Raw genomic sequence first — 24,637 nt, forward strand, 5'->3', positions numbered from 1 at the left:
TACATACAGTATGAATTCGGTATGTATTTATCAGAGTGTATTACATGTTATTTCAAGTTTGTCTTCATTCTATAAATTTTAGCATTTATAATAGCATTCGGGAAGCACTACATATATTTTCTGGTTACTTAATATTTCCAACAAAGCAATTATGTAGTGATTTAATATACATTATTAAATAGCCAGCAGAGTGCTGTGTTTTCCAATAATTTACTTTTAAAGCCTTACTTTATTTAATTTCCCAGTCACCTATGGATTCAAATCAATTTGTCAACTGTAAGATTAAGTTAGCACCTATTAGCAATCTACCTAAAAAGAAACTGAACCTGTAACTCATTTTCATGCAGAATTAATTTATGCCAAATACATAATCAAATTATTTAAATTAGTCATATTTTCATTTAAGCAAGCAACATTAAAAATAGTTGCTTCTCTGTTATTAAAGATAATTAAATTATTTTCCTCAATAATTTAATATGTTTTTATTGTGTACCTTTTGTGTGATCTTGAGATCATTGAGTTAATGTTACTTGGATTGAAAAGAAACTTCCCCTTCAGATTTTTCCTAGGGAAACAACATAGCTAAAATCACTTGAGTGCAATTACTCTACATTCACCACAGGGAGTGCTTTCTACTTTTCTCTCAATTTATCCAAATATTTCTATACAAAAGGCTTTTTACCTTATTCTTCTTCCCAAGTTCTTTTGGACTTAATGTACTTATTTATATCTTTTCTTCTTAAAATCAGATCTTTACATCCATGGGTGTATTAAATGTAAAGAATTTATCCTAGTTGTCAGAGATTATTTGTATCTAACATGATAAATGTTGATTAAATATTGTGGGTAGATTGATTGAACATACCTTATTTTGTACCACTGTAAAGTGACATAATCAAGACTATTCATGCACCAATGCTGCATAATTAAGAACTATTCAGAGCAAGGACAGATTTAATCTTGTTAGGTTTTCTGAGGTGAATATAATAATAATGTAATGTACATGACTGGTAGAGAAGAATATGGAGGATTAATATCGGGTGTGAAAATGCATGAATGGAGACCTGAAGATGACTCATCAAGTCATGGTGGGAAGAGCAAGGATAATGAATTGTGAATAAATATAATAGCAGACACTTCTGTGGTGTTCATTATCACCTGGGCCCTGCTCTGAGCCCTTTACTTAATAAACTCCTCACAACAACCTTAGGAATAAGTCCTAGTACTATCCTATTATGCAGGAGAGGAATTGAGGCACAGAAAAGTTAAGTAACTTGCCTGAGGACACTCTACAGGTAAGTAGTGGAAAATCGGCCTGCTTTAATCTTTTGTTTACATAACAGATTCATGATAGTGGTGGTGGGGGGAGGGGGTTATACATTCATTCCTGAATGCTGGTTTGAAATATTAGGATTTGATTGTGTGCTGAATTATTTATAAATTAGAATATGAGAGACAAGATGGCAAAGGATAGTAAATTACAGTTTGATTATATTTGAATTATCCTCATTATTAAAATACAAAACTGTGTATCTGAGCAGTATTTTTTTTCCTTCTGATGAAGTTGAAATTACTTTCATAATTTTATTTCTTTTGTCTGATACTGTTTCTTATATATTTATCTCTTCATGGCACCATATCCCTGAAATCAGCTGGGATAGCTTGGGTCCCCTGAGGAAAATTCTGCTATAAAATGTATTGAGCATATTCTCTGTGGAAAGCACAGTGCTAGATATTCAGTAAAGAATAGAAAAGGAGTTTCCTGTTTCAAGATGGTTTCAAAGTGTCTATTGGGAGATGGGGGAGGATAAAACATAAATCACCTTAATACAAGGTAGGCAGTAAATGCCATAATTTAGAGATAAAAGATTTCTGGGCTCCAAGAGAAGAAATGAGTTTTTTTTGCCCCTCCCTTCCTCCCTTCCTCCCTTCCTCCCTTCCTCCCTCCCTCCCTCCCTCCCTCCCTCCCTTCCTTCCATCCTTTCTTCCTTCCTTCCTTCCTTTAAAGTTTCCTGTGGACCCTTAAAGGATTTTAATAATTTGCTAAATTAAATATATTCCTTAGGCATTGTGCTAGGGTACAGAGGTACAAATTGAATTGCAGTAGCATCCATGCCTTTCATTCTAGTTATAAAACAGATAAGCATGTCTAGTTCAGTGTGCTAAGTGCTATGTTAAACAAAATGGGATGGGCATCAGAGGAAGAAGGGTGTGTGTAGCCTGGAAAGCTGATAGCAAGGACTTAATGTGCAAGAGAGTTTAAAACTATTCCTTCAAGAATGAACATCTTTTTACTGGCTGAAGAACAGAATTAGATATTTGAGGCAAGAGAAATAGCATAAATGAAGGTAATAAGGTTTGAAAAATTGCATGTCGTATTTGGGGGAATGTCCTGGAGCAGAAAGGTTTTAGAAGATTTTAAAATAGGTTAATGACCTGATCATATCCAGACTAGAAAAGTACTATAGTGGCTCTGGGGAGAATGGGTTGAAGGTGGGTGATCCTGGAGACCTATGGGCACTAAGTTGGTGCCATCACACCACAGGACTGTCCCCTCAAACCTCTTGGACACACTTTAATTCTGAAGAATTCAGGAATTTTCCCCAACCACCTTGTTCCACTGACCTGGTACCCTGAATCTTAGGGTCTTCTTTCCTTTTATTTTTTAATCCTTAATATTGGGTCATGAAAGGAGCACAGGCTTTGGAACCAGCATATATGATTTCAAATCCAAGTCTCTTATTGACTAGCTCTAAGGGTTTAGACAAATGACATATTTTTCCTAAATATTCATCTATAAAATGGGGGTAATAATTTTTACGGCATAGGTTTTTTAAAAATAAGGATTGGAGGTCATGTGTTTACAGAAGTTAGCACAGTACCTGGCATATAATGTTTATATTATCTATGACTTTGTTCTTCTAGTTGATAACATCACATTCCATAGCCTTTCAGAAGCTGTTGCTGGGTTGGGCCAGTGTGCTATGCTGCAGGTTGCTAAGGCTTCTCTCTGCTTACTATGATCACTCTAGTTTTTGTAGCAGCTAGCATGCTAACCCACCTTGAGGACCTGCTCTGAAAACGTAACATTCAGGGGAAGGTAGAAAACTGAGAGACAAGATACGTTTTTGTGGAAATTAAAATTCTTGTCCTGGAAAACCAGAAGTAAATGATGACTGTCCTTTGCATATGGCATTAGCAAATTTTATGATATTTATACTCACACTTAGTTATTCTGTGTCACGAATGAAGGCAGGGCAGTAGCATTTACTGTGTTAAGGTACTAGTTTCCCAGATGTCTTCCAGTGAGCAAACAGAAGTCCAGAAAGTATGAGAAACGTGTAAATTGTTGGAGCCTCAGGTATTCTGACTTCAAGCCTATGAGTTTTATTTCATACCATGTTGCCTTTTTCATGGTAACTGACTCTCATGTGGCAGATTTATTTGATTTATGCTGCTCTGATATTTGTGGTGCTAATCTTATTTTATTTTCCTAATCTATTTCAAGGATGAGTTTTGCCTTATTTTGTTTCATTCTGAATTTACGGATGTAGCGAAAAATCACACCAAGTTTGATTATCAGTCTCTTAAAAGGAAAAATGACAGGTTGTTAATGTGCTTACCTTCTCTTTTTCTTTAATAGGTATGTGAGAAAGCGAGCAGTCCCAAAGTGGTAGAACTGTTACTGAATAGTGGATCCCGTGAGCAGGATGTACGGAAAGCTCTAACAATCAGCATTGGGAAAGGCGACAGCCAAATCATCAGCTTACTCTTAAAGAGGCTTGCCCTGGATCTGGCCAATAATAGCATCTGCCTTGGAGGATTTTGTATGGGAAAAATTGAACCTTCTTGGCTTGGTCCTCTATTTCCAGATAAGACATCTAATTTAAGAAAAGAGACAAGTAAGTATTAACAGGAAAGTCTGTACAAGTTTTAATTTTAGTAGTATTTTTAAAAATCACTAATCTTTTAGTTAGTTTTCATTCCAGTTTGGTTCAACTTAAGCCAAAAATATTGTAAAGGCTTGGATATCTTTTTTTTTTGTCAAGAAATGCTTGAAACTGACATTATATTTAAGTTCTTTATGAGCCAGCAAATACATATTTTATAAAGATAGAGCAAAACAGTGGGATCTTTCTGTCAGGTTTCTTTTCTTTGTTACATATTTTATTTTTTATTATAAAAATAATCTATGTGCATTTACAAATAGAAAAACATAAGAATCCTAAGGAAGAAAATAACAACTTATTTTTTCACTTATAGATAATCAATGTAGATTTTTTCCCTAGACTTTTTGTATGCTTACATATGAATTAAAATGTGTGCATGGAAACATAAACACATATATACTTTGCATTTTCAAGTTAGTATACTTCGCATTTCACTTAAGGATGTAATTTCAAGTTAATATAGATCTTGTATACATTAAGTACATTGATGACAGTTACCACTAGCATCTATACTAGTGCTTTTCACATAGTAAGTGCTCATTAAATATAGTATAGGCAAATAGAAAATTCGGTAAGAAATTATGTTGTTAAGCATATGTGGAAACAGGCACTTCACACATTATAGATATGAATTAAAATCTTCCTCTTTTGAGGAAAATTTGGCAATATCCATTAATACTTTAAATGTATACCCATACTTTTTTGACCCAGGAATATGCTGATAGGGGTCCATAATACAGGCATTCTTTTTTTTTTTTAATTTTATTTATTTATTCATTTATTTATTTTTTTGGCTGTGTTGGGTCTTCATTTCTGTGCGCAGGCTTTCTCTAGTTGAGGCGAGCGGGGGCCATTCTTCATCGTGGTGCGCGGGCCTCTCACTGTCGCGGCCTCTCTTGTTGTGGAGCACAAGCTCCAGACGCGTAGGCTCAGTAGTTGTGGCTCACGGGCCTAGTTGCTCCGCGGCATGTGGGATCTTCCCGGACTGGGGCACGAACCCGTGTCCCCTGCATCGGCAGGTGGACTCTCAACCACTGCGCCACCAGGGAAGCCCTTAGAATGCATTCTTAAGGGAAAAAACAGAGAACAGTGTTTTTAGTATACTAATATTGGTGAAAAGACAATTGGGATATGGTAGTCATAAGTGTTCGAATGTGAAAAGACCATGTTGAGAAAATAATCCAGAAATGGGTGCCCTGGTTGCCTTTGGGGACCTTGGAAACTAATGAAATATGATTAGAGTCTATGTTTTATCACTTCAATTGGTCTCATGCGAACAACCTGCTTACTTTAATCTTTGATCTCTGATGGAGAGGAATTGTGGGCCTTTGGAGAGGTACAAAGGGAGATATACATTCAGGGTATTCTTTTGTTTCTGTACGAAGTTTTTTACAAGTATTGACAAGTCTTACCTAATTTAAAAAATATAATGTCATTTGAGAGATTGGAGGGCATAGCCATAATTTTTTGACAACTGGTCTGAGTAAAGAACATTTTGAATTCAAAGCTTTAAAACATTTTCCAGGTACTATTTGAGTTACGCACACATGTTGTAATGTGAGTTATGAGAGTAATATTTGAAGAAATTTTCCAGGATATATGTAGGACAATGAGAACTCTGCCAACTTATTTCGTCAAAATAGAGCATAATATGAAATGCAGTAAAATAGCAAGAAGAATGTTAAGAAGAATTTTGAAATTTCATCAAATTTCCAAATAGAATGAATCACTCAGCAAATAGTTTATAAAAATAAGAATATCATTTATTATCTTCTGTGTCCTAAGTGTTCTGCTAAAAACTTCACATGCCTCATATTCTTTAATTTTTTCCATAATCCTGTGCTGTGTATATTGTTGTCTTCACTTCCCGAGTGAGGACACTGACACTCAGGGAGCTTGTATAACTTGCAGGTGACTTGAGCACAGGCCTGTCTGGCTTCAAGGCCCAGACCTTTTCCTGGATCAAGTTAGTTTCATAAAGGTTCAGCTTTGTCACCAACACCAAAGCTTTGTGTAAATTTAAAAAAAAATTTAAGTTCATTGCCTGCTACTTTATACAGTATCATGATTGTAAAGTGACTTTGAAGTAAGAATAAAAAATCTTAGAAGTAGGAGACTATATAAGGAACTTTGGTATGATATATGTTTATGCTTGTATAATTATTGATTTCTAAAAATAGAACTACCATACGACCCAGCAATCCCACTACTGGGCATATACCCAGAGAGCACCATAATTCAAAAAGAGTCATGTACTACAATGTTCATTGCAGCTCTATTTACAATAGCCAGGATATGGAAGCAACCTAAGTGTTCATTGACAGGTGAATGGATAAAGAAGATGTGGCACATATATACAATGGAATATTACTCAGCCATAAAAAGAAACGAAATTGAGTTATTTGTAGTGAGGTGGATGGACCTAGAGTCTGTCATACAGAGTGAAATAAGTCAGAAAGAGAAAAACAAATACCATATGCTAACACATATATATATGGAATCTAAAAAAAAAAAGGTTCTGAAGAACCTAGGGGCAGGACAGGAATAAAGATGGAGACGTAGAGAATGGACTTGAGGACACGGGGAGGGTAAGCTGGGACGAAGTGAGAGAATGGCATGGCTTGTGGGAAGCAGCCACATAGCACAGGGAGATCAGCTCAGTGCTTTGTGACCACTTAGAAGGGTGGGATAGGGAGGGTGGGAGGGAAACGCAAGAGGCAGGAGATATGGGGATGTACGTATATGTATAGCAGATTCACTTTGTTATAAAGCAGAGACTAACACAACATTGTAGCGCAATTATACTCCAATAAAGATGTTGAAAAATAAAAAGTTGTTGCTGGTATATCGTTTTATTTTTAGATATAGGATCCACCCTAGCGAGAATGGTGCTCAGATATCAGATGAAAAGTGCTGTGGAAGAAGGAACAGCCTCAGGCAGCAGTGGGACTTTTTCTGAAGAAATACTTGATAAATTTGATGAATGGACCTTCATTCCTGAGTCTTATGTTGACAGTGTATTTGCTCAAAGTGATGACCTGGATAGTGAAGGTAATTATTACTAAACAATAGAGTCAGTTATGTTTTAAAACACTTACCCTCTGGCATTGAACAGTAGAAATTGAGACAAAAATCTGATTTACTTCATTTGGAAAATCTTGAGGAAAACTGTATTCATTAGTGGAAATAGTTAATGCTTACTATTACTTTACTACTACTTAAGGCAATGAAGAAAATGTATGTCTACACTTTTAAGTGTTATCATACTGCCCATAATCAGTGAGTGGTGGCTATTGCAGTGAAAACACTGACTCAGACTGGAATTGGATTCCATATTCCATCATCGACTAGATACTTCTGTGGTTTGTGTAAGCCCCTTATCCTTATTAAAGGCAGTGTTGCTAAACTTCCAGGATTATTTATAGGAATTTGGAAAAATGTATGTAAAGTGTCTGGGAGAGTGTTTGCAAATAGAAAGTGCTTAATAAAAAATATTTTTATCTTTATTAGAGTTAAAAATAATATTTTAATAACTCCTGAAATAACAAAAATTTAACATGGCAAGATATTAATGGCAGTGATTAAGGCTGACATTTAACATAATACAGTTTGGTAAAAATAGAGTGAGGTGCTTTTTTATTAAAATAGTATGATTGAAACCTTTGGGTGATAGAATAAAGACATTTGAGAGGGCAGAAATAAGAGTTATTCCAAAATCTCATGTCTCAAGTCCAAACTTTCTTTAAAACCAACTTTATTGGGACTTCCCTGGTGGTGCAGTGGTTGAGAATCTGCCTGCCAATGCAGGGGACATGGGTTCGAGCCCTGGTCCAGGAAGATCCCACATGCCGCAGAGCAGCCAAGCCTGCGCGCCACAACTACTGAGCCTGCGCTCTAGAGCCCACAAGCCATAACTACTGGTCCCATGTGCTACAACTACTGAAGCCCACGCACCTAGAGCCTGTGCTCTGCAATAATAGAAGCCACCGCAATGAGAAGCCTGCGCACCACAACCAAGAGTAGCCCCCGTTCGCCACAACTAGAGAAAGCCCACACCCAGCAACGAAGACCCAATGCAGCCAAAAATAAATAAATAAACAAAACCCCCCACAACTTTACTGAGATATACTAATTTACCCATTTTAAGTATATGTTTTCATTTATACATCCATGTAATCATCACCACTATTAAGTTATGCAACGTTTCTATCATCCAAAAAAGTTCCTTTATATGTCTCTTTACAAAAAACGTCCCCCCCTACCTTGTGCCTTGGCAACCGCTGATTTGCTTTCTGTCACAATAGATTAAAATAGTATTTTCTCAAGTTTCATATAAATAGGATACAGTATGTCCTTTTTTATGTCTGGCTGTTTTCTGAAGTGGTTATACCATATTATACTCCCACCAGCAATGTATGAAAATTCTAGTTGCTCTGAATCCTCATTACACTATAACACTTAGTATCGTAAGTCAGTTTAATTTTAGCCATTCTAGTGAGGCTGTAGTCCTAGCTTATTTGGGTTTAATTTTCATTTCCCTGAAAACTATTGATATTGAGAATATTTTCATGTTCTTATTGGCCATTCATATATTGATATTTTCTTTGCAAAGTGTCTGTTCAAATTTTTGCTAACTTTTAATTGTCTTGTTGTCTTATGTTATTTTAAGAGTTCTTTTTATATTCTAAGTAGAAGTCATTTGACAGATATATGAATTACAAATATTTTCTTTTGTTTATAGCTTGTTTTTTCATTTATTAATGTTATTTTTCAAAGAGCAGAGGTCTTAAATTTTGAAAAGTGCAGTGTTTCAGTTTTTTCTTTTCTAGTTTGTGCTTTTTCTATCCCATTTAAGAAATCTTTTCCTATCTCAAATTTGTGAATATTTTCTCTTATGTTTTCTCATAGAAGTGTTAAATTCTTAGCTTTTACATTTAGGTCTATAATCCATTTTAATTTTGGTATATAGTGTCAGTGAAGAATTGACATTTATTTTTTTCCACATAGATATCCAGTTGTTTTAACATTACTTGTTGAATATACTATATTTCCTCATTGAATTAATGGCATGTTTGTCCAATTTAACTGACCATATAGGTGTGGTTCTATTTCTGCATTCTTTTTTAAAAAAAATAAAAAATTTTTTTTATTGGAGTATAGTTGACTTACAATGTTGTGTTAGTTTCACATGTACAGCAAGGTGAATCAGTTATACATATATCCACTCTTTTTATAGGTTCTTTTCCCATTATAGGCCATTACAGAGTATGAAGTAGACATACCTGTGCTATACAGTAGGTTCTTATTAGCTGTCTATTTTATATATAGTATTGTGTATATGTCAATCCCAGTCTCCCAATTTATCCCTCCCCTCCTTATCCCCTGGTAACCATAAGTTTGTTTTCTACATCTGTGACTCTACTTCTGTTTTGTAAATAAGTTCATTTGTACCCTTTTTTTAGATTCCACATATAAGTTATATCATCATATGATATTTGTCTTTCTGTGTCTGACTTATTTTACTCAGTACAACAATCTCTAGGTTTGTCCATGTTGCTGCAAATGGCATTATTTTGTTCTTTATTTTAAGGCTGAGTAATATTCTATTGTATATGTGTACCACATCTTCTTTATCCATTCCTCTGTTGATGGGCATTTAGGTTGCTTCCATGTCCTGGCTATTGTAAATAGTGCTGCAGTGAACATTGGGGTGCATGTATCTTTTCAAATTATGGTTTTCTCCAGGTATATGCCTAGGAGTGGGATTTTATTCTGTGCCATTGATTTATATCTTTATCCTTATGCCAATGCCATACTGTCTTGATTACTTTAGCTTAATGAAATCTGATAGTATAAGTTCTCTGGTGGTGTTCTTTTTCAAAATTTTTCTTATTATACTAGATTATTTGCATTTCCATATACATTTTGAATCAACTAATTAATTTTATGCTGGGATTTTTTATTAGAATTAAATCTATGTATACATTTAATATAGAATTAATGTATAAATAATATATTATTGTTATGTAATATAGAATTAACATATAAATAAAAATTTCTTTAGATTAAATCTAGAAATAAATTTGAGGGAACTGGTGTCTTAATAATGAGTCTTCTGACATATAAATGTAGTATTTATTTCCATTTATTTGTCATTTAAATTTCTCCCACCACTGTTTTGTATTGCATGTTTTTTGATGCTATTGTAAATAGTATTGTTTTTGAATTCCAATTTCCAGTAGTTCATTCACTGCTGGTTTATAGAAATGCAGTTGATTTCTTTGTATGTTAATGTATCCTGTGGGCTTGCAAAACTCATGAGTTCTGACAGCTTTTTGTTGACTCCACAGATTTTTCTATGTTCACAATAATGCCATTTGCTAATACAGACAGATTTACTTCTTCCTTTTAACCTGTATATCTTTTTCTCTTCTTCTTCTTTTTCATGTCTTATTACACTGGCTAGGACCTCCAGTACTATGCTGAATAGAAGTGGTAAGAGTAGGCATTGTTCCCTGGCTTCCAAACTTAGGGGGAAAGCATTCAGTCTCTCATCATTAAGTATGATGTTACATGTAGTTTTTTTTTTTTTTTTAATAGCTATCCTTCATCAGGTTTAGGAAACTTGTTTCTAGTAATTATTTGCTGTGACTTTTTATCATAATGGGTGTTGGAAAATGCTTTTCTGCATCTGTTGAAATGGGCATATTTTCTCCCTTTATTCTGTTATTTAGTTAATTACATTGATTGATTTCCTAATGTTAAACCAAACTTTTCTGGGGGAAATCTTACTGGGTTATGGTGTATTATCCTTTTAATATATTATTTGATTTGATTTTCTAAAATTTTGTTAAGGATATTGCATCTATGACGGATATTGGTCTGTAGTTTTGTTTTGTTGTAACTATGAGAGTATGCTAGCCTCTTGAAATGAATTGGAAAGTGCTCCTAACTCCACTGTTTTCTGAAAGAATTTGTGTAGGAGAGGTCTTAAATGTTTAATAGGATTCATGAGTAAAGCCTTGTAGGTTAGGAATACTTTTTGGTGGTGGGGGCGAGGCTTTTTAATTATAAATATAATAACTTTAATAAATTTATGGTTCTTTTGATTTTTCTGTTACTTCTTTTGTCAGTTTTTGTAATTTGAAATGTTCAAGGAATTTGTCCACTTTACATAAGTTGCCAAATTTATTTATTGTTATTTATAATCTCTTATTGTCCTGTTAATGTTTATAAGATCATTAGTGATATCTGATCTTTAATTCTTGACATTGATATTTTTGTCTTTCCTTTTTTCTTTCTTCAGTCTAGCTCAAGATTTATCAATTTTATTGATCTTTTCAAAGAATCAGGTTTTTGTTTCATTGACTTTCTGTATTGATTGTCCATTTTATTTTTCATTGATTTTTGCTTTTTCTTTTCTTTCTTTTTCTTTTTTTTTTTTACTTATTTAGATTTTATTTGACTCTTATTTTATAGATTCTTAACATGGAAGCTTAGAACACTGATTTTTAGAGCTTTCTAATTTTATAATATAAACATTTAAGACCATGCAGATCCTTCTGAGCACCATTTTAGCTGCATCCCACAACTTTTATATATTCTGTTTACATCCACTTTTGAAATTTTCTAATTTCCTTTGTGATTTTTTGACTCATGAGTTATTTAGAAGAGTGTTGTTTATTTTCCAAATACTTGGACATTTTTCCACATAGCTTTCTCTTATTGGTTTCAAATTTCATTTTGTTGTGGTTAAAGAACCTACTCTGATGATTTCTGTCCTTTTACATTTATTGAGACATGCTTTGTGGACTACTGTGTGGTCTATCTTGGTGAATGTTTCATGTGCAATTAAAAAAATGTGTATTTGGTTGTTGTTGGGTGAAATTGGGTCAACTTGTTTGATAGTGTTTTTCAGGTCCTCTATATCTTTACTGATTTTTTCTCTACTTGTTATATTTAAGAACAAAATGTTGAGATTGTAATTTGTTAATTTTCCTTTTCATTTTATCAGTTTATGCTTTGTGTATTTTGAAGCTCTGTTACTGGGTGAACATACATTAAATACTATAATTTTTTTGATGACTTAACCTCCTTATATTGATCCAAGTTTGCATCTAGTATCATTTCCTTCCTCCTGAAGAGCTCCCTTTTACATTTCTTCTAGTGCACAGCTATAGGAAATCCCTATGCAGATTACTGGAGCTCTTTTTCCATGACTCTCTCCTGGAACTCCCAGCTAAGTTAGTCTCCATGAACACTGATCTCCATTTCCTCATCTCAAGAAAGCCATTGTGCTTTGTTTAAATTCCTTCTCATTGTGCCTATGGCCCTTAAATTGCCTCCAGGCAGAAAGCCAGGGTGATCATAAGGTTCACATAGTTTGTTTCCCTTCTTTCAGGGATTACACAGTCCTGTACTCTCTGCAGCCCAATGTCTGAAACCAGTTGTTTAAAAAAATTTGTCCAATTTTCTAGTTGTTCGTTGTGGGGAGGTTAAGTTCAGTGTTTGTTACACCATCATAGATGAAAGAAGAATTCTCTTTAAATATTTTTAAATAAAGGAAAACATCAGAAATGCTAACGTAAAAATAATTGATTTTTGGATTTGTAAATTTTATAATGTTTTGACACAATTAATTCTTTATGCTTCTAAGATAAAAAGTGATAGAATTTAAAATCTCATGAGTTCTTAAAAATGGCTCTACATTATTTATCCTTAAAATATGACTAATATTGATCCTTATTTTCTTGAAAATCCATAATTTTAAAAGTAATTCTTTTCTCTCTCAAAACAATATTGCCAACTAAACTCATTGTGTTTATTTTAATGTAATTTCATAAATGAAACTATAAAATATGTAATTCAAACAGAGATGTACTCAAAATTACTGAATGTTAAATAATTTAGTGTGATTCCAATATTTAAAACAAGATTCGAAAATTTTCTAAGCAAAATTCAGAGAAACAGAAAGGAATAACATTGATCAGATTTATGTATAAACTTTCTCTGTTTCCTGAACATGCATGTATTTATTGTAGCACTTGTAACTATTTTTTTACTTGGCTCTTTCCTGCTGTACTATGAGCTCATATGAGGCCTGGATTATTTTTCCTGCTTATCTTTATCCTGCACTTACTCAGTGTCTAGTCTGTGACAGCCATTCAATAAATATTTGTGGATGAAGAATAATGTAGTTGAATTTGAAAATGACAAGCTGACATAGTTTATCATTTCTATTTTAAAGATGTTACAAAAGGAATTGGGTAATTTCCATTCATGGAAATGTGTTTAATGTTTTGTGATTGAACTACTATGCTAGCATCTTATGATTAGGTCAGCTTTTCTTACTTGCCTTTATGTAATTGTTCAAAAATAGGAAGTGAAGCCTCATTTCTTGTGAAAAAGAAATCAAATTCAATTAGCGTAGGAGAATTTTACCGAGATCCTGCCTTGCAGCGTTGCTCACCAAATTTGCAAAGACATTCCAATTCATTGGTAAGTTATACTGTAAAAATTGCAGTTAAATATTGTATATTTTTGACATTCTTTCAATAACTGAAATTGTGTGCCAAAGCTAGGAGCTATTGGTGCAGAAATTCCCTAATGTGAGAAAACTCTCTCTCTCTCTCTATACACACGTGTGTGTGTGCATGCACGTATGCAATTTTAAATTTACATTTGTAGACTTTTGAGCATGTTTGGGGCATATAGGTGCTCTGTACACTTTAAAATGGTTTTACTCTTTTTTCTTTTTAGAGCTTCATGTCTATGGAGCCCAGACTAGGTCTGTGTCTTATGGTATGGCTTGGTCCCATGAATATTTTAGCTAGTAATCTTATAGTGACTCCTAAAGAAACCATTTAGGAAAATGTTCTCTTTGCTCCAAAAAATGATGGTAATTTTATTATAAATATTTAATAGGGACCCATGTTTGATCATGAAGATTTACTGAAGAGAAAAAGAAAAATATTGACTTCAGATGATTCACTCAGTAAGTATTTGAAAGTAATCACAAGTAAATAGATATTTTGAGCAGAATACAGAACTTTGATAAATTTCCTCTGATTATGCAAATTTTCTTGATGCCAATTTCACATAACCTTCAAATTATATTTACCTAATGATTCCATAGACTGTAGAAAAATGAAATATAATTATAGATTTAAAAATTTAGCCTTTATGATGTTATACATCATACACTTTTTATCCTTTCTACTGTGTTCCTTAAATGTAAATAATACCCTCACCAATGCCACTTTTGATGTTCTTCTTCTTCAGGTCTGTTGTTTTTTTACACTACTTATACCACTTGATTAAATATTTATTATTTACTGTTTATCTCTGCCACTGTAATGTAAGTTCCATAGTTTGGTTTTCTGTTGAATTTCCAGTGCCTTGAAGAGAGCCTGACAGTAGTAGGTGATCCATAAATGTTTACCATATGAACTTAAATTACTTGCTTATATTTCCATTGTTTGTTTGTTTTTGACAAAAGGAGCATCAAAATTCCAATCACATATGAGGCATTCAGAGAGCATTTCTTCCCTGTCTTCTGAGAGAGAATATATTACATCTTTAGACCTTTCAGCAAATGAACTAAGAGATATTGATGCCCTGAGCCAGAAATCCTGTATAAGTGGTCATTTGGAGCATCTTGAAAAGCTGGAACTTCACCAGAATGCACTCACGAGCTTTCCACAACAACTATGTGAAGTAAGTTTAATTTATCCTTATAATTCTCAGGATATTTGAAGAGCTTTTACATTTATATCTAACTTGCATGCTTAAATCTTTAAAAGGAACGTTCTGTTTTTGTGTCATTGGATAATAATTCCCCCATTCTTCTGGTTGTCATACAAGTATCTTAGTCTGTGTGGTATTCCAGAAGCATCTTTGGGGGCAGGTAATGGAAATGGAAATGTGATTAAAAAGGAATTCGAGGTTCTGTCCTGATGCTACATGGTAAGTATTAAAGTCTAGCAAGGCTATGTGTTGATTATGCCTTCAATTATTTAATTCTAGTAGGACAACTTAAACTGTTTAAATTAGGTTAGACCTAGTTTGGTGGTCCTGGCTCTGCTCAGCTACCAACTGTGTGACAATAAGAACATATTACTCTGACTGCTGTAGACCCTAATTTTCTTATCTGCAAAATACAGAGGCTCAACTAAACTATCCATAAGGCATTAATTGAGTTTTGAAATTATATGCAGCTTAAAAATTGATTTTTATGCTCAAAGTTCCTATTTCATAAAAATTAAAGTATAAAATAGTCTGCTGATAGGGTAGTCCTCTGATTATTGACTTTGTTCATCCTTTTTCTATGTACTATAGATCAGAAGTCAAAGAAAATATACGGACAAAACGATCTTAATACAAATGTTTAAATTTTTAAACAAATTCTTGAACTGAACTGCAAAGTTTGAAAAAGAATTATACCTGTTTTTATAAACTAGTGTTGTTGCCAGTACATTTCCCTTTTTCTAATTTTTAAAATTTACCATAATTTTGACATATTTTCAGAGCAACATTGCATGATTTTTAAATATATTTAAGTGGTATCTTTCCCCTAAAGTTTGTATATCTAGGGAAAGAGAAGAAAAAAAGGTGATCCCTAACACTACCCCAGTGTCTAAAGTATATCCCCACTCTATTCTCCTCTTTACCTGCATAAATCCCCCAAGTAACAAGGGCCTCATTTTTTTTTTAAACATCTTTATTGGAGTATAATGGCTTTAAAGTGGTGTGTTAGTTTCTGTTTTATAACAAAGTGAATCAGCTATACATATACATATATCCCCATATCTCCTCCATCTTGTGTCTCCCTCCCAACTCCCTACTCCACCCCTCTAGGTGTTCACAAAGCTCCGAGCTGATCTCCCTCTGCTATGTGGCTGCTTCCCACTTGCTATCTGTTTTACATTTGATAGTGTATATATGTCCATGCCACTATCTCACTTCGTCCCAGCTTACCCTCCCCCCTCCCCATGTCCTCAAGTCCATTCTCTATGTCTGTGTCTTTATTCCTGTCCTGCCCCTATGTTCTTCAGAAACATGTTCTTTTCTCTTCTTTTCTTTTTAGATTCCGTATATATGTGTTAGAATACGGTATTTGTTTTTCTCTTTCTAACTTACTTCACTCTGCATGACAGACTCTAAGTCCATCCACCTCACTACAAATAACTCAATTTTGTTTCTTTTTATGGCTGAGTAATATTCCATTGTATATATGTGACACATCTACTTTATACATTTATCTTCTTTATCAGTGGACACTTAGGTTGGTTCCATGTCCTGGCTATTGTAAATAGAGCTGCAATGAACATTGTGATACATGACTCTTTTTGAATTATGGTTTTCTCAGGGTATATGCCCAGTAATGGGATTGCTGGGTCATATGGTAGTTCTATTTTCATTTTTTTAAGGAACCTCCATAGTGGCTGTATCAATTAACATTCCCACCAACAGTGCAAGAGGGTTCCCTTCTCTCCACACCCTCTCCAGCATTTATTGTTTGTAGATTTTTAGATGATGGCCATTCTGACTGGTGTGAGGTGATACCTCATTGTAGTTTTGATTTGCATTTCTTCAATGATTAGTGATGTTGAGCATCCTTTCATGTATTTGTTGGCAATATGTATATCTTCTTTGGAGAAATGTCTGTACTTATTCAGTCCATTTTTGGATTGGGCTGTTTCTTTTTTTGATATTGAGCTACATGAGCTGCTTGTATATTTTGGAGATTAATGCCTTGTCAGTTGCTTCATTTGCAAATATTTTCTCCCATTCTGAGGGTTGTCTTTTCTTTTGGTTTATGGTTTCCTTTGCTGTGCAAAAGCTTTTAAATTTCATTATGTCCCATTTGTTTATTTTTGTTTTTATTTCCATTTCTCTAGGAGGTGGGTCAAAAAGGATCTTGTAGTGATTTATGTCATAGAGTGTTCTGCCTATGTTTTCCTCTAAGAGTTTGATAGTGTCTGGCCTTACATTTCGGTCTTTAATCCATTTTGAGCTTATTTTTGTATATGGTATTAAGGAGTGTTCTAATTTCATTCTTTTACATGTAGCAGTCCAGTTTTCCCAGCACCACTTATTGAAGAGGCTGTCTTTTCTCCATTGTATATTCTTGCCTTCTTTATAAAAAATAAGGTGACCATATTGCGTGGGTTTATCTCTGGTATTTCTGTCCTGTTCCATTGATCTGTATTTCTGTCTTTATGCCAGTACCATACTGTCTTGATTACTGTAGCTTTGTAGTATAGTCTGAAGTAAGGGAGCCTGACTCCTTCAGTTCGTTTTTCTTTCTCAAGATTGCTTTGGCTATTTGGGGTCTTTTGTGTTTGCATACAAATCGTGAAATTTTTTGTTTTAGTTCTGTGAAAAATGCCATTGCTAGTTTGATAGGGATTGCATTGAATCTGTAGGTTTTTTTGTGTAGTATAGTCATTTTCACTATGTTGATTCTTCCAATCCAAGAACATGGTATATCTCTCCATCTGTTTGTATCATCTTTACTTTCTTTCATCCGTGTCTTATAGTTTCTGCATACAGGTCTTTTGTCTCCTTAGGTAGGTTTATTCCTAGGTATTTTATTCTTTTTGTTTCAGTGGTAAATGGGAGTGTTTCCTTAATTTCTGTTTCAGATTTTTCATCATTACTGTATAGGAATGCAAGAGATTTCTGTGCATTAATATTGTATCCTGCTACTTTACCAAATCCACTGATTAGCTCTAGTAGTTTTCTGGTAGCATCTTTAGGATTCTCTATGTATAGTATCATGTCATCTGCAAAGAGTGACAGTGTTACTTCTTCTTTTCCGATTTGGATTCCCTTTATTTCTTTTTCTTTTCTAATTGCTGTGGCTAAAACTTCCAAAACTATGTTGAATAATAGTGGTGAGAGTAAATAACCTTGTGTTGTTCTGATCTGAGAGGAAATGGTTTCAGTTTTTCACCATTGAGAACAATGTTGGCTGTGGGTTTGTCATATATGACCTTTATTATGTTGAGGAAAGTTTCCTCTATGCCTACTTTCTGGAGGGTTTTTATCCTAAATGGGTGTTGAATTTTGTTGATAGCTTTTTCTGCATCTATTGAGATGATCATATGGTTTTTATTCTTCAATTTGTTAATATTGTGTATCACATTGATTGATTTGCAGATATTGAAGAATCCTTGCATTCCTGGGGTAAACCTCACTTGATCATGGTGTATGATCCTTTAAATGTGCTGTTGGGTTCTGTTTGCTAATATTTTGTTGAGGATTTTTGCATCTATGTTCAACAGTGATATTGGCCTGTAGTTTTCTTTCTTTGTGACATCTTTCTCTGGTTTTGGTATCAGGGTGATGGTGACCTTGTAGAATGAGTTTGGGAGTGTTCCTCCCTCTGCTATATTTTGGAAGAGTTTGAGAAGGCTAGGTGTTAGCTGTTCTCTAAATGTTTGATAGAATTTGCCTGTGAAGCCAACTGGTCCTGGATTTTTGTTTGTTGGAAGATTTTTAATCACAGTCTCAATTTCAGAGCTTGTGGTTGGTCTGTTTATATTTTGTATTTCCTCCTGGTTCAGTCTCGGTAGGTTTTGCTTTTCTAAGAATTTGTCCATTTCTTCCAGGTTGTCCATTTTATTGGCATAGAGTTGCTTGTAGTAATCTCTCCTGATCCTTTGTATTTCTGCAGTGTCAGTTGTTACTTCTCCTTTTTCCTTTCTCATTCTATTGATTTGAGTCTTCTCCCTTTTTTTGTCAATGAGTCTGGCTAATGGTTTTTCAATTTTGTTTATCTTCTCAAAGAACCAGCTTTTAGTTTTATTGATCTTTTTTGGCTATCATTTCCTTCATTTCTTTTTCATTTCTTTGTGATCTGATCTTTATGATTTCTTTCCTTCTGCTAATTTTGTTTTTTTTTTTTTTTTGTTCTTCTTTCTCTAATTGCTTTAGGTGTAAGGTTAGGTTGTTTATTTGAGATTTTTCTTGTTTCTTGAGGTAGGATTGTGTTGCTGTAAACTTCCCTCTTAGAACTGCTTTTGCAGCATCACATAGGTTTTGGGTCGTCATGTTTTCATTGTCATTTGTTTCTAGGTATTTTTTGATTTCCTCTTTGAGTTCTTCAGTGATCTCTTGGTTATTAAGTGGTGTATTGTTTAGCCTCCATGTGTTTGCATTTTTTACAGATTTTTTCCTGTAAGTGAAATCTAGTTTCATAGTGTTGTGGTCGGAGAAGATACTTGATATGATTTCAGAGTTCTTAAATTTACCATGGCTTGATTTGTCACCCAAGATATGATCTCTCCTGGAGAATGTTCCATGAGCAGTTGAGAAGAAAGTGTATTCTGTTGTTTTTGGATGGAATGTCCTATAAATATCAATTAAGTCCATCTTGTTTAATGTATCATTTAAGTCTTGTGTTTCCTTATTTATTTTCATTTTGGATGGTCTGTCTATTGGTGAAAGTGGGGTGTTAAAGTCCCCTACTATGGTTGTGTTACTGTTGATTTCCCCTTTTATGGCTGTTAGCCTTTGCCTTATGTATTGAGGTGCTCCTATGTTGGGTACATAAATATTTACAATTGTTATATCTTCTTCTTGGATTGACCCCTTGATCATTATGTAGTGTCCTTCTTTGTCTCTTGTAATAGTCTTTATTTTAAAGTCTATTTTGTCTGATATGAGAATTGCTACTCCAGCTTTCTTTTGATTTTCATTTTCATGGACTATCTTTTTCCATCCCCTCACTTCCAGTCTGTATGTGTTCCTAGGTCTGAAGTGGGTCTCTTGTAGACAGCATATATAGGGGTCTTGTTTTTGTATCCATTCAGCCAGTCTGTGTCTTTTGGTTGGAGCATTCAGTCCATGTACATTTAAGTGTGAATATCGATATATATGTTCCTATTCCCATTTTCTTAATTGTTTTGTGTTTTTTATTGTAGGTCTTTTCCTTCTCTTGTGTTTCCTGCCTAGGGAAGTTCCTTTAGCATTTGTTGTAAAGCTGGTTTGGTAGTGCTGAATTTTTTTAGCTTTTGCTTGTCTGTAAAGGTTTTTAATTTCTCCATCAAATCTGAATGAGATCCTTGCTGGGTAGAGTAATCTTGGTTGTAGATTTTTCCCTTTCATCACTTTAAATATGTCCTGCCATTCCCTTCTGGCTTGCAGAGTTTCTGCTGAAAGATCAGCTGTTAACCTTATGAGGATTTCCTTGTATGTTATTGGTATTTTTCCCTTGCTGCTTTTAATATGTTTTCTTTGTATTTAATTTTTGATAGTTTGATTAATATGTGTCTTGGTGTGCTTCTTCTTGGATTTATCCTGTATGGGACTCTCTGTGCTTCCTGCACTTCATTGACTATTTCCTTTCCCATGTTAGGGAAATTTTCAAAGGACCTCATTTTAAATGTCACTTTCTTACCATCTTCTTCCTTTCTTCTCTTGTCTTCCCTCCAGGCTAGGTTGGCTACCATCTGGTTTACCTTTCCCTGGCACCCACTCTTTTTCTTCCAGTGCTCATTACTATAAATTTTGATCTAAAGTATATTGTCCTCACAAAATTGTAATCTCCTTTAGAACAGGAACTGTTTTAGACTTGTTCACATGTATCCCCAGTGCCTACTAAGGTATGACATATAGTAGACGTTTGATAGATGATTACTGAACTAATTTGTGAAGGAATTAATGACTGACCCTTGGTAGACCATCAATATTTGCTAAATATTAAGTAAAAGAAAACTAGAATTTAGCCTAGTGGAAACAAAGAGAATGAAGAGAGCATGGCAAGGTGAGATACATTAGGGCATTCAAAGACTGGGCCAGCTCATAACTTTCTCCAAGGAAATTTCAAGTCAGCACCACTAGATGGGACTTTTTGTTACTGCTTTTGACTGTCTCTTTACAAGAAAATTTGGTGATTAAACCTTGGGAATAAATAATGTAAAAACCTTTCCTTCTGAATAATCTTGTAGTATCTGAAACAATGATAGAAATTTTGAAACCGATTTTTTTGGGCAGTGATCCATTAATAAGACTTTATAATCATGTTAAACTGTTTAGAATTCCATATGAGAATAAGTACATATATTGATATATAAGGAGGAGAATAAGGAAGTGATTGTTTTTTGGTAGTTTAGCCCTTTGACAATAATTCATACGAAACATTTTAAAAATTGATATGATACATAAATGGAAGTTTTGCTATTATCATAGTAAAATTAGAAATTGATTAAAAATAGAAAATAGAGATTTGAAACAAAACGTTTCATTTAAAAAAAGAGGTTAGGGCTTCCCTGGTGGTGCAGTGGTTAAGAATCTGCCTGTGAATGCAGGGGACACAGGTTTAAGCCCTGGTCTGGGAAGATCTCACATGCCGCGGAGCAACTAAGCCTGTGCACCACAACTAGTGAGCCTGTGCTCTAGAGCCCACGAGCCACAACTACTGAGCCTGCGTGCCACAACTACTGAAGCCTTTGTGCCTAGAGCCTGTGCTCCACAACAAGAGAAGCCACCGCAATGAGAAGCCCGCAAGCTGCAACAAAGAGTAGCTCCTGCTTACTGCAACTACAGAAAGTCTGTGCACAGCAACAAAGACCCAATGAAGCCAAAAATAAATAAATAAAATAAATTAAAAAATAAAAAAATAGAAAATAAAAAGGAGGTTATAAAATAAAATGTGTATTATATACATGACTAGTTTATGGTAAATCTTATTTATATTAAAATGTGTAACAATTTCTAAAAGCTAATGTTAAAAACTATATTCCCAGGATTACGTTATACTGCTTATTCATTAAATCATTAGTTCAAAAGTATTCTTCCATTTTACTCATTGCAGGAATAGTTTACGAGAAAAACTGAATTAGACTCTAAACCTTATTTCTATGAGCGTGCTTTTGACCTTCTACCTGTTATATTTTTCCTGGCTTTACCCATTTTATTAGCAGAGCAGGTAGTACCAGTCAGTATACTGAAGTTCTCTTGTAGATTGTGTTTTCAATTTTTTGGAAAATTCTTAATGGTTCTAGTTACCAGAAGTATGGAAGGCAGAAATATTAGCTAAACTTAAGTTGTTCAGGTGGTTCATTAAAAAATTTTAAAATATTGTCTTTCCAGACTCTGAAGTGTTTGACACATTTGGACCTGCAAAGTAATAAATTTACATCATTTCCCCCTTACTTGTTGAAAATGAATTGTATTGCCAACCTTGACGTCTCTCGAAACGACATTGGACCCTCAGTAGTTTTGGATCGGGCTGTGAGGTGCTCAACCTTGAAACAGTTTAACCTGTCCTACAATCAGCTATCTTTTCTTCCTGAGAATCTCGGTGATGTGGTAGAGAAACTTGAACAGCTCATTTTAGAAGGGTAAGAAAGGGGTTCATTGAAGAAAAAAGGGTCACCTCACATTGAAGTTTCATAAGGTTGACATACAATGACATTGTTTCCATAGTAATGACTTTTACATGGTAATGTGATAAAAGACTGAGGAAATTCATAATACAGCTTCTTTCAATTGACTTAAATTTTTAAAACTAATTTTAAAATTAATAAATGTGCTTTAATGCTATTTTTGAAGATATTTTGACTATTTTTCTTCAAAGCATGTGAATTTATGCAATTTAATCCTCATTTTGTCTCTTACGACTAGAAATAAAATATCAGGAATATATTCCCCTTTGAGCCTGAAGGAACTGAAGATTTTAAACCTTAGTAAAAACCACATTTCATCTCTATCAGAGGACTTTCTTGAGACTTGTCCTAAAGTGGAGAGTTTAAGTGCCAGAATGAATTTTCTTGGTAAGTGTTTTATATGAGTCTTCTCCTTCCAGTCCTTTTGAGTGTTGTATGGGTCGAATGCAACAAATAAATGTAATTGCATGAGCCATATATGGACATTTTAGGTGGGGATTTAAAGGTGGCATTCCAGTTAAATATTATGCCGGAGTTTTAAATATCAAGTTAGCAGGTTGGTGATAAAAAGAAATGAGCTGTCAAGCTGTGAAATGTGGAGGGAACTTAAATGCATATTGCTAAGTGAAAGAAGCCAGTCTAACAAGGCTACACACTGTATAATTTCAACTATATGACATTTTGGGAAAGGCAAAACTAAGGGGTTAGTAAAATAATCAGTGATTTCCAAGATTTTGGAGGGAGGGAGTGATGACTAGGTGGAGAAGAGGGGATTTTTAGGGCAGTGGAATTAGTTTGTGTGATACTGTAATGTGGATACATGTCATTATACATTTGTCAAGACCCACAGAATATAGTACACAAAGAGTGAACTCTATTGTAAACTGTGGACTTTAGTTAATAATTTATTAATATAGGCTCGTCAATTATACATACAAGTATACCAAACTATTCTAGTTGTTCATAATGGGGAAAAGATGCATGTGTCTGGGGTGGTGATGGTGAGGGGAAAAGATAGATGTGGGAGCTCTCTATATTTTCTGCTCAATTTTTCTATAAACCTAAAGCTGCTCTAAAAAAAGTCGTTTTTAATATTTTAAAATTTTAATATTAAAAATTGTATTACAGTATTTAACATGTTGTTATTGTCATAGGCTAAAATGTCAATATCTTGGACTGCAGATAGTCATTAAACTGTGGTTCCTTTTACACGATTATACTAAAAATGCTTATAAGTTGCCTGAGCTGCTTGAAGCAGAAATACTGAGTTTCCTACTGAAGTTTCTTCAGCAGATTTTTGGAGTATAAGTACTATTATTATTATTATTTTTTGCGGTACGCGGGCCTCTCACTGTTGTGGCCTCTCCTATTGCGGAGCACAGGCTCCGGATGCGCAGGCTCAGCGGCCATGGCTCACGGGCCCAGCCGCTCTGCAGCATGTGGGATCCTCCCGGACCGGGGCAGGAACCCGTGTCCCCTACATCGGCAGGCGGACTCTCAACCACTGTGCCACCAGGGAAGCCCACTATTATTATTTTTTAGAAATAAAATTAATTATTTAAAAGTTTTTAAATTAGTTAGGTTAATGTGTATTCATTGAGCTCTTGCTCTGTGCAAAATATTATAATAATACACAATATGATCATCACTTTTGTTAAAAATCCTGGAATACTCTATGTTCTCGTAGCATGTGAGACAACAGGGAATTATGTTCATTTGTAGCCTGTCTGAAAGTTCTAATATTGAGGAACAGAATACTTCTATGGAAATAAGTGGGAACTTTCCCTGTTTTATCTTCCTTAATGGAGGCCATGCATACCTTGCCACCCACGTACCTATACCTGACTTGGTAAAATAATTTTTAATACTGTTTAATAGCAGAAAATAGTTTGACAACTTACTTTAAAATATTTTATTTTCCCAGAACTTTGAGAAACTACTAACAATAAAATCCATATTAATTTGCATAGAATTATTTTCCTTCTTTTTCCCTTCCTTCCACCCTCTTTGGATATTGACCATGTTCTTACCATGAGAGTGAAACTGGGGAATAGAGTGATTCACTCACTAGTGAGTAAAGCAACCCAGTCTCTGTCCTTAAGGAACGTGTAGTTAAGTTCAGAAGACTGACATTGAATAATGATGGAATAAATAAATGTAATTGTATATCGTACTAAGTGCTGTGAGGAGAAGTTTCAAGATGCTATGAGGGTACCTCAAGGGGATCTGATCCAGACTGTGGAGGCAGGGAAGTGTGTCTGTGTCTGTGACGTTTAATTAAGTTAAGTCTGG

The 24,637-nt window shown here is 34.4% G+C and overlaps 1 protein-coding gene across 1 annotated transcript in view; it reads left to right on the forward strand.

Moving 5' to 3' along the window:
- Nucleotides 1-24,637, forward strand: part of LRRK2 (leucine rich repeat kinase 2) — a 153,818-nt gene that overhangs the window by 59,827 nt on the left and 69,354 nt on the right. Inside the window, exons 19-25 of the mRNA XM_060024585.1 lie at nucleotides 3,644-3,902; nucleotides 6,813-7,001; nucleotides 13,330-13,448; nucleotides 13,875-13,944; nucleotides 14,449-14,666; nucleotides 22,050-22,300; nucleotides 22,584-22,732. Coding sequence (XP_059880568.1) covers nucleotides 3,644-3,902; nucleotides 6,813-7,001; nucleotides 13,330-13,448; nucleotides 13,875-13,944; nucleotides 14,449-14,666; nucleotides 22,050-22,300; nucleotides 22,584-22,732 — 1,255 coding nt within the window. The remainder of the gene's footprint in view (nucleotides 1-3,643; nucleotides 3,903-6,812; nucleotides 7,002-13,329; nucleotides 13,449-13,874; nucleotides 13,945-14,448; nucleotides 14,667-22,049; nucleotides 22,301-22,583; nucleotides 22,733-24,637) is intronic.

The sequence above is a fragment of the Delphinus delphis genome, chromosome 11, assembly GCF_949987515.2.
Source record: "Delphinus delphis chromosome 11, mDelDel1.2, whole genome shotgun sequence".
NCBI classification, from domain to species: domain Eukaryota; kingdom Metazoa; phylum Chordata; class Mammalia; order Artiodactyla; family Delphinidae; genus Delphinus; species Delphinus delphis.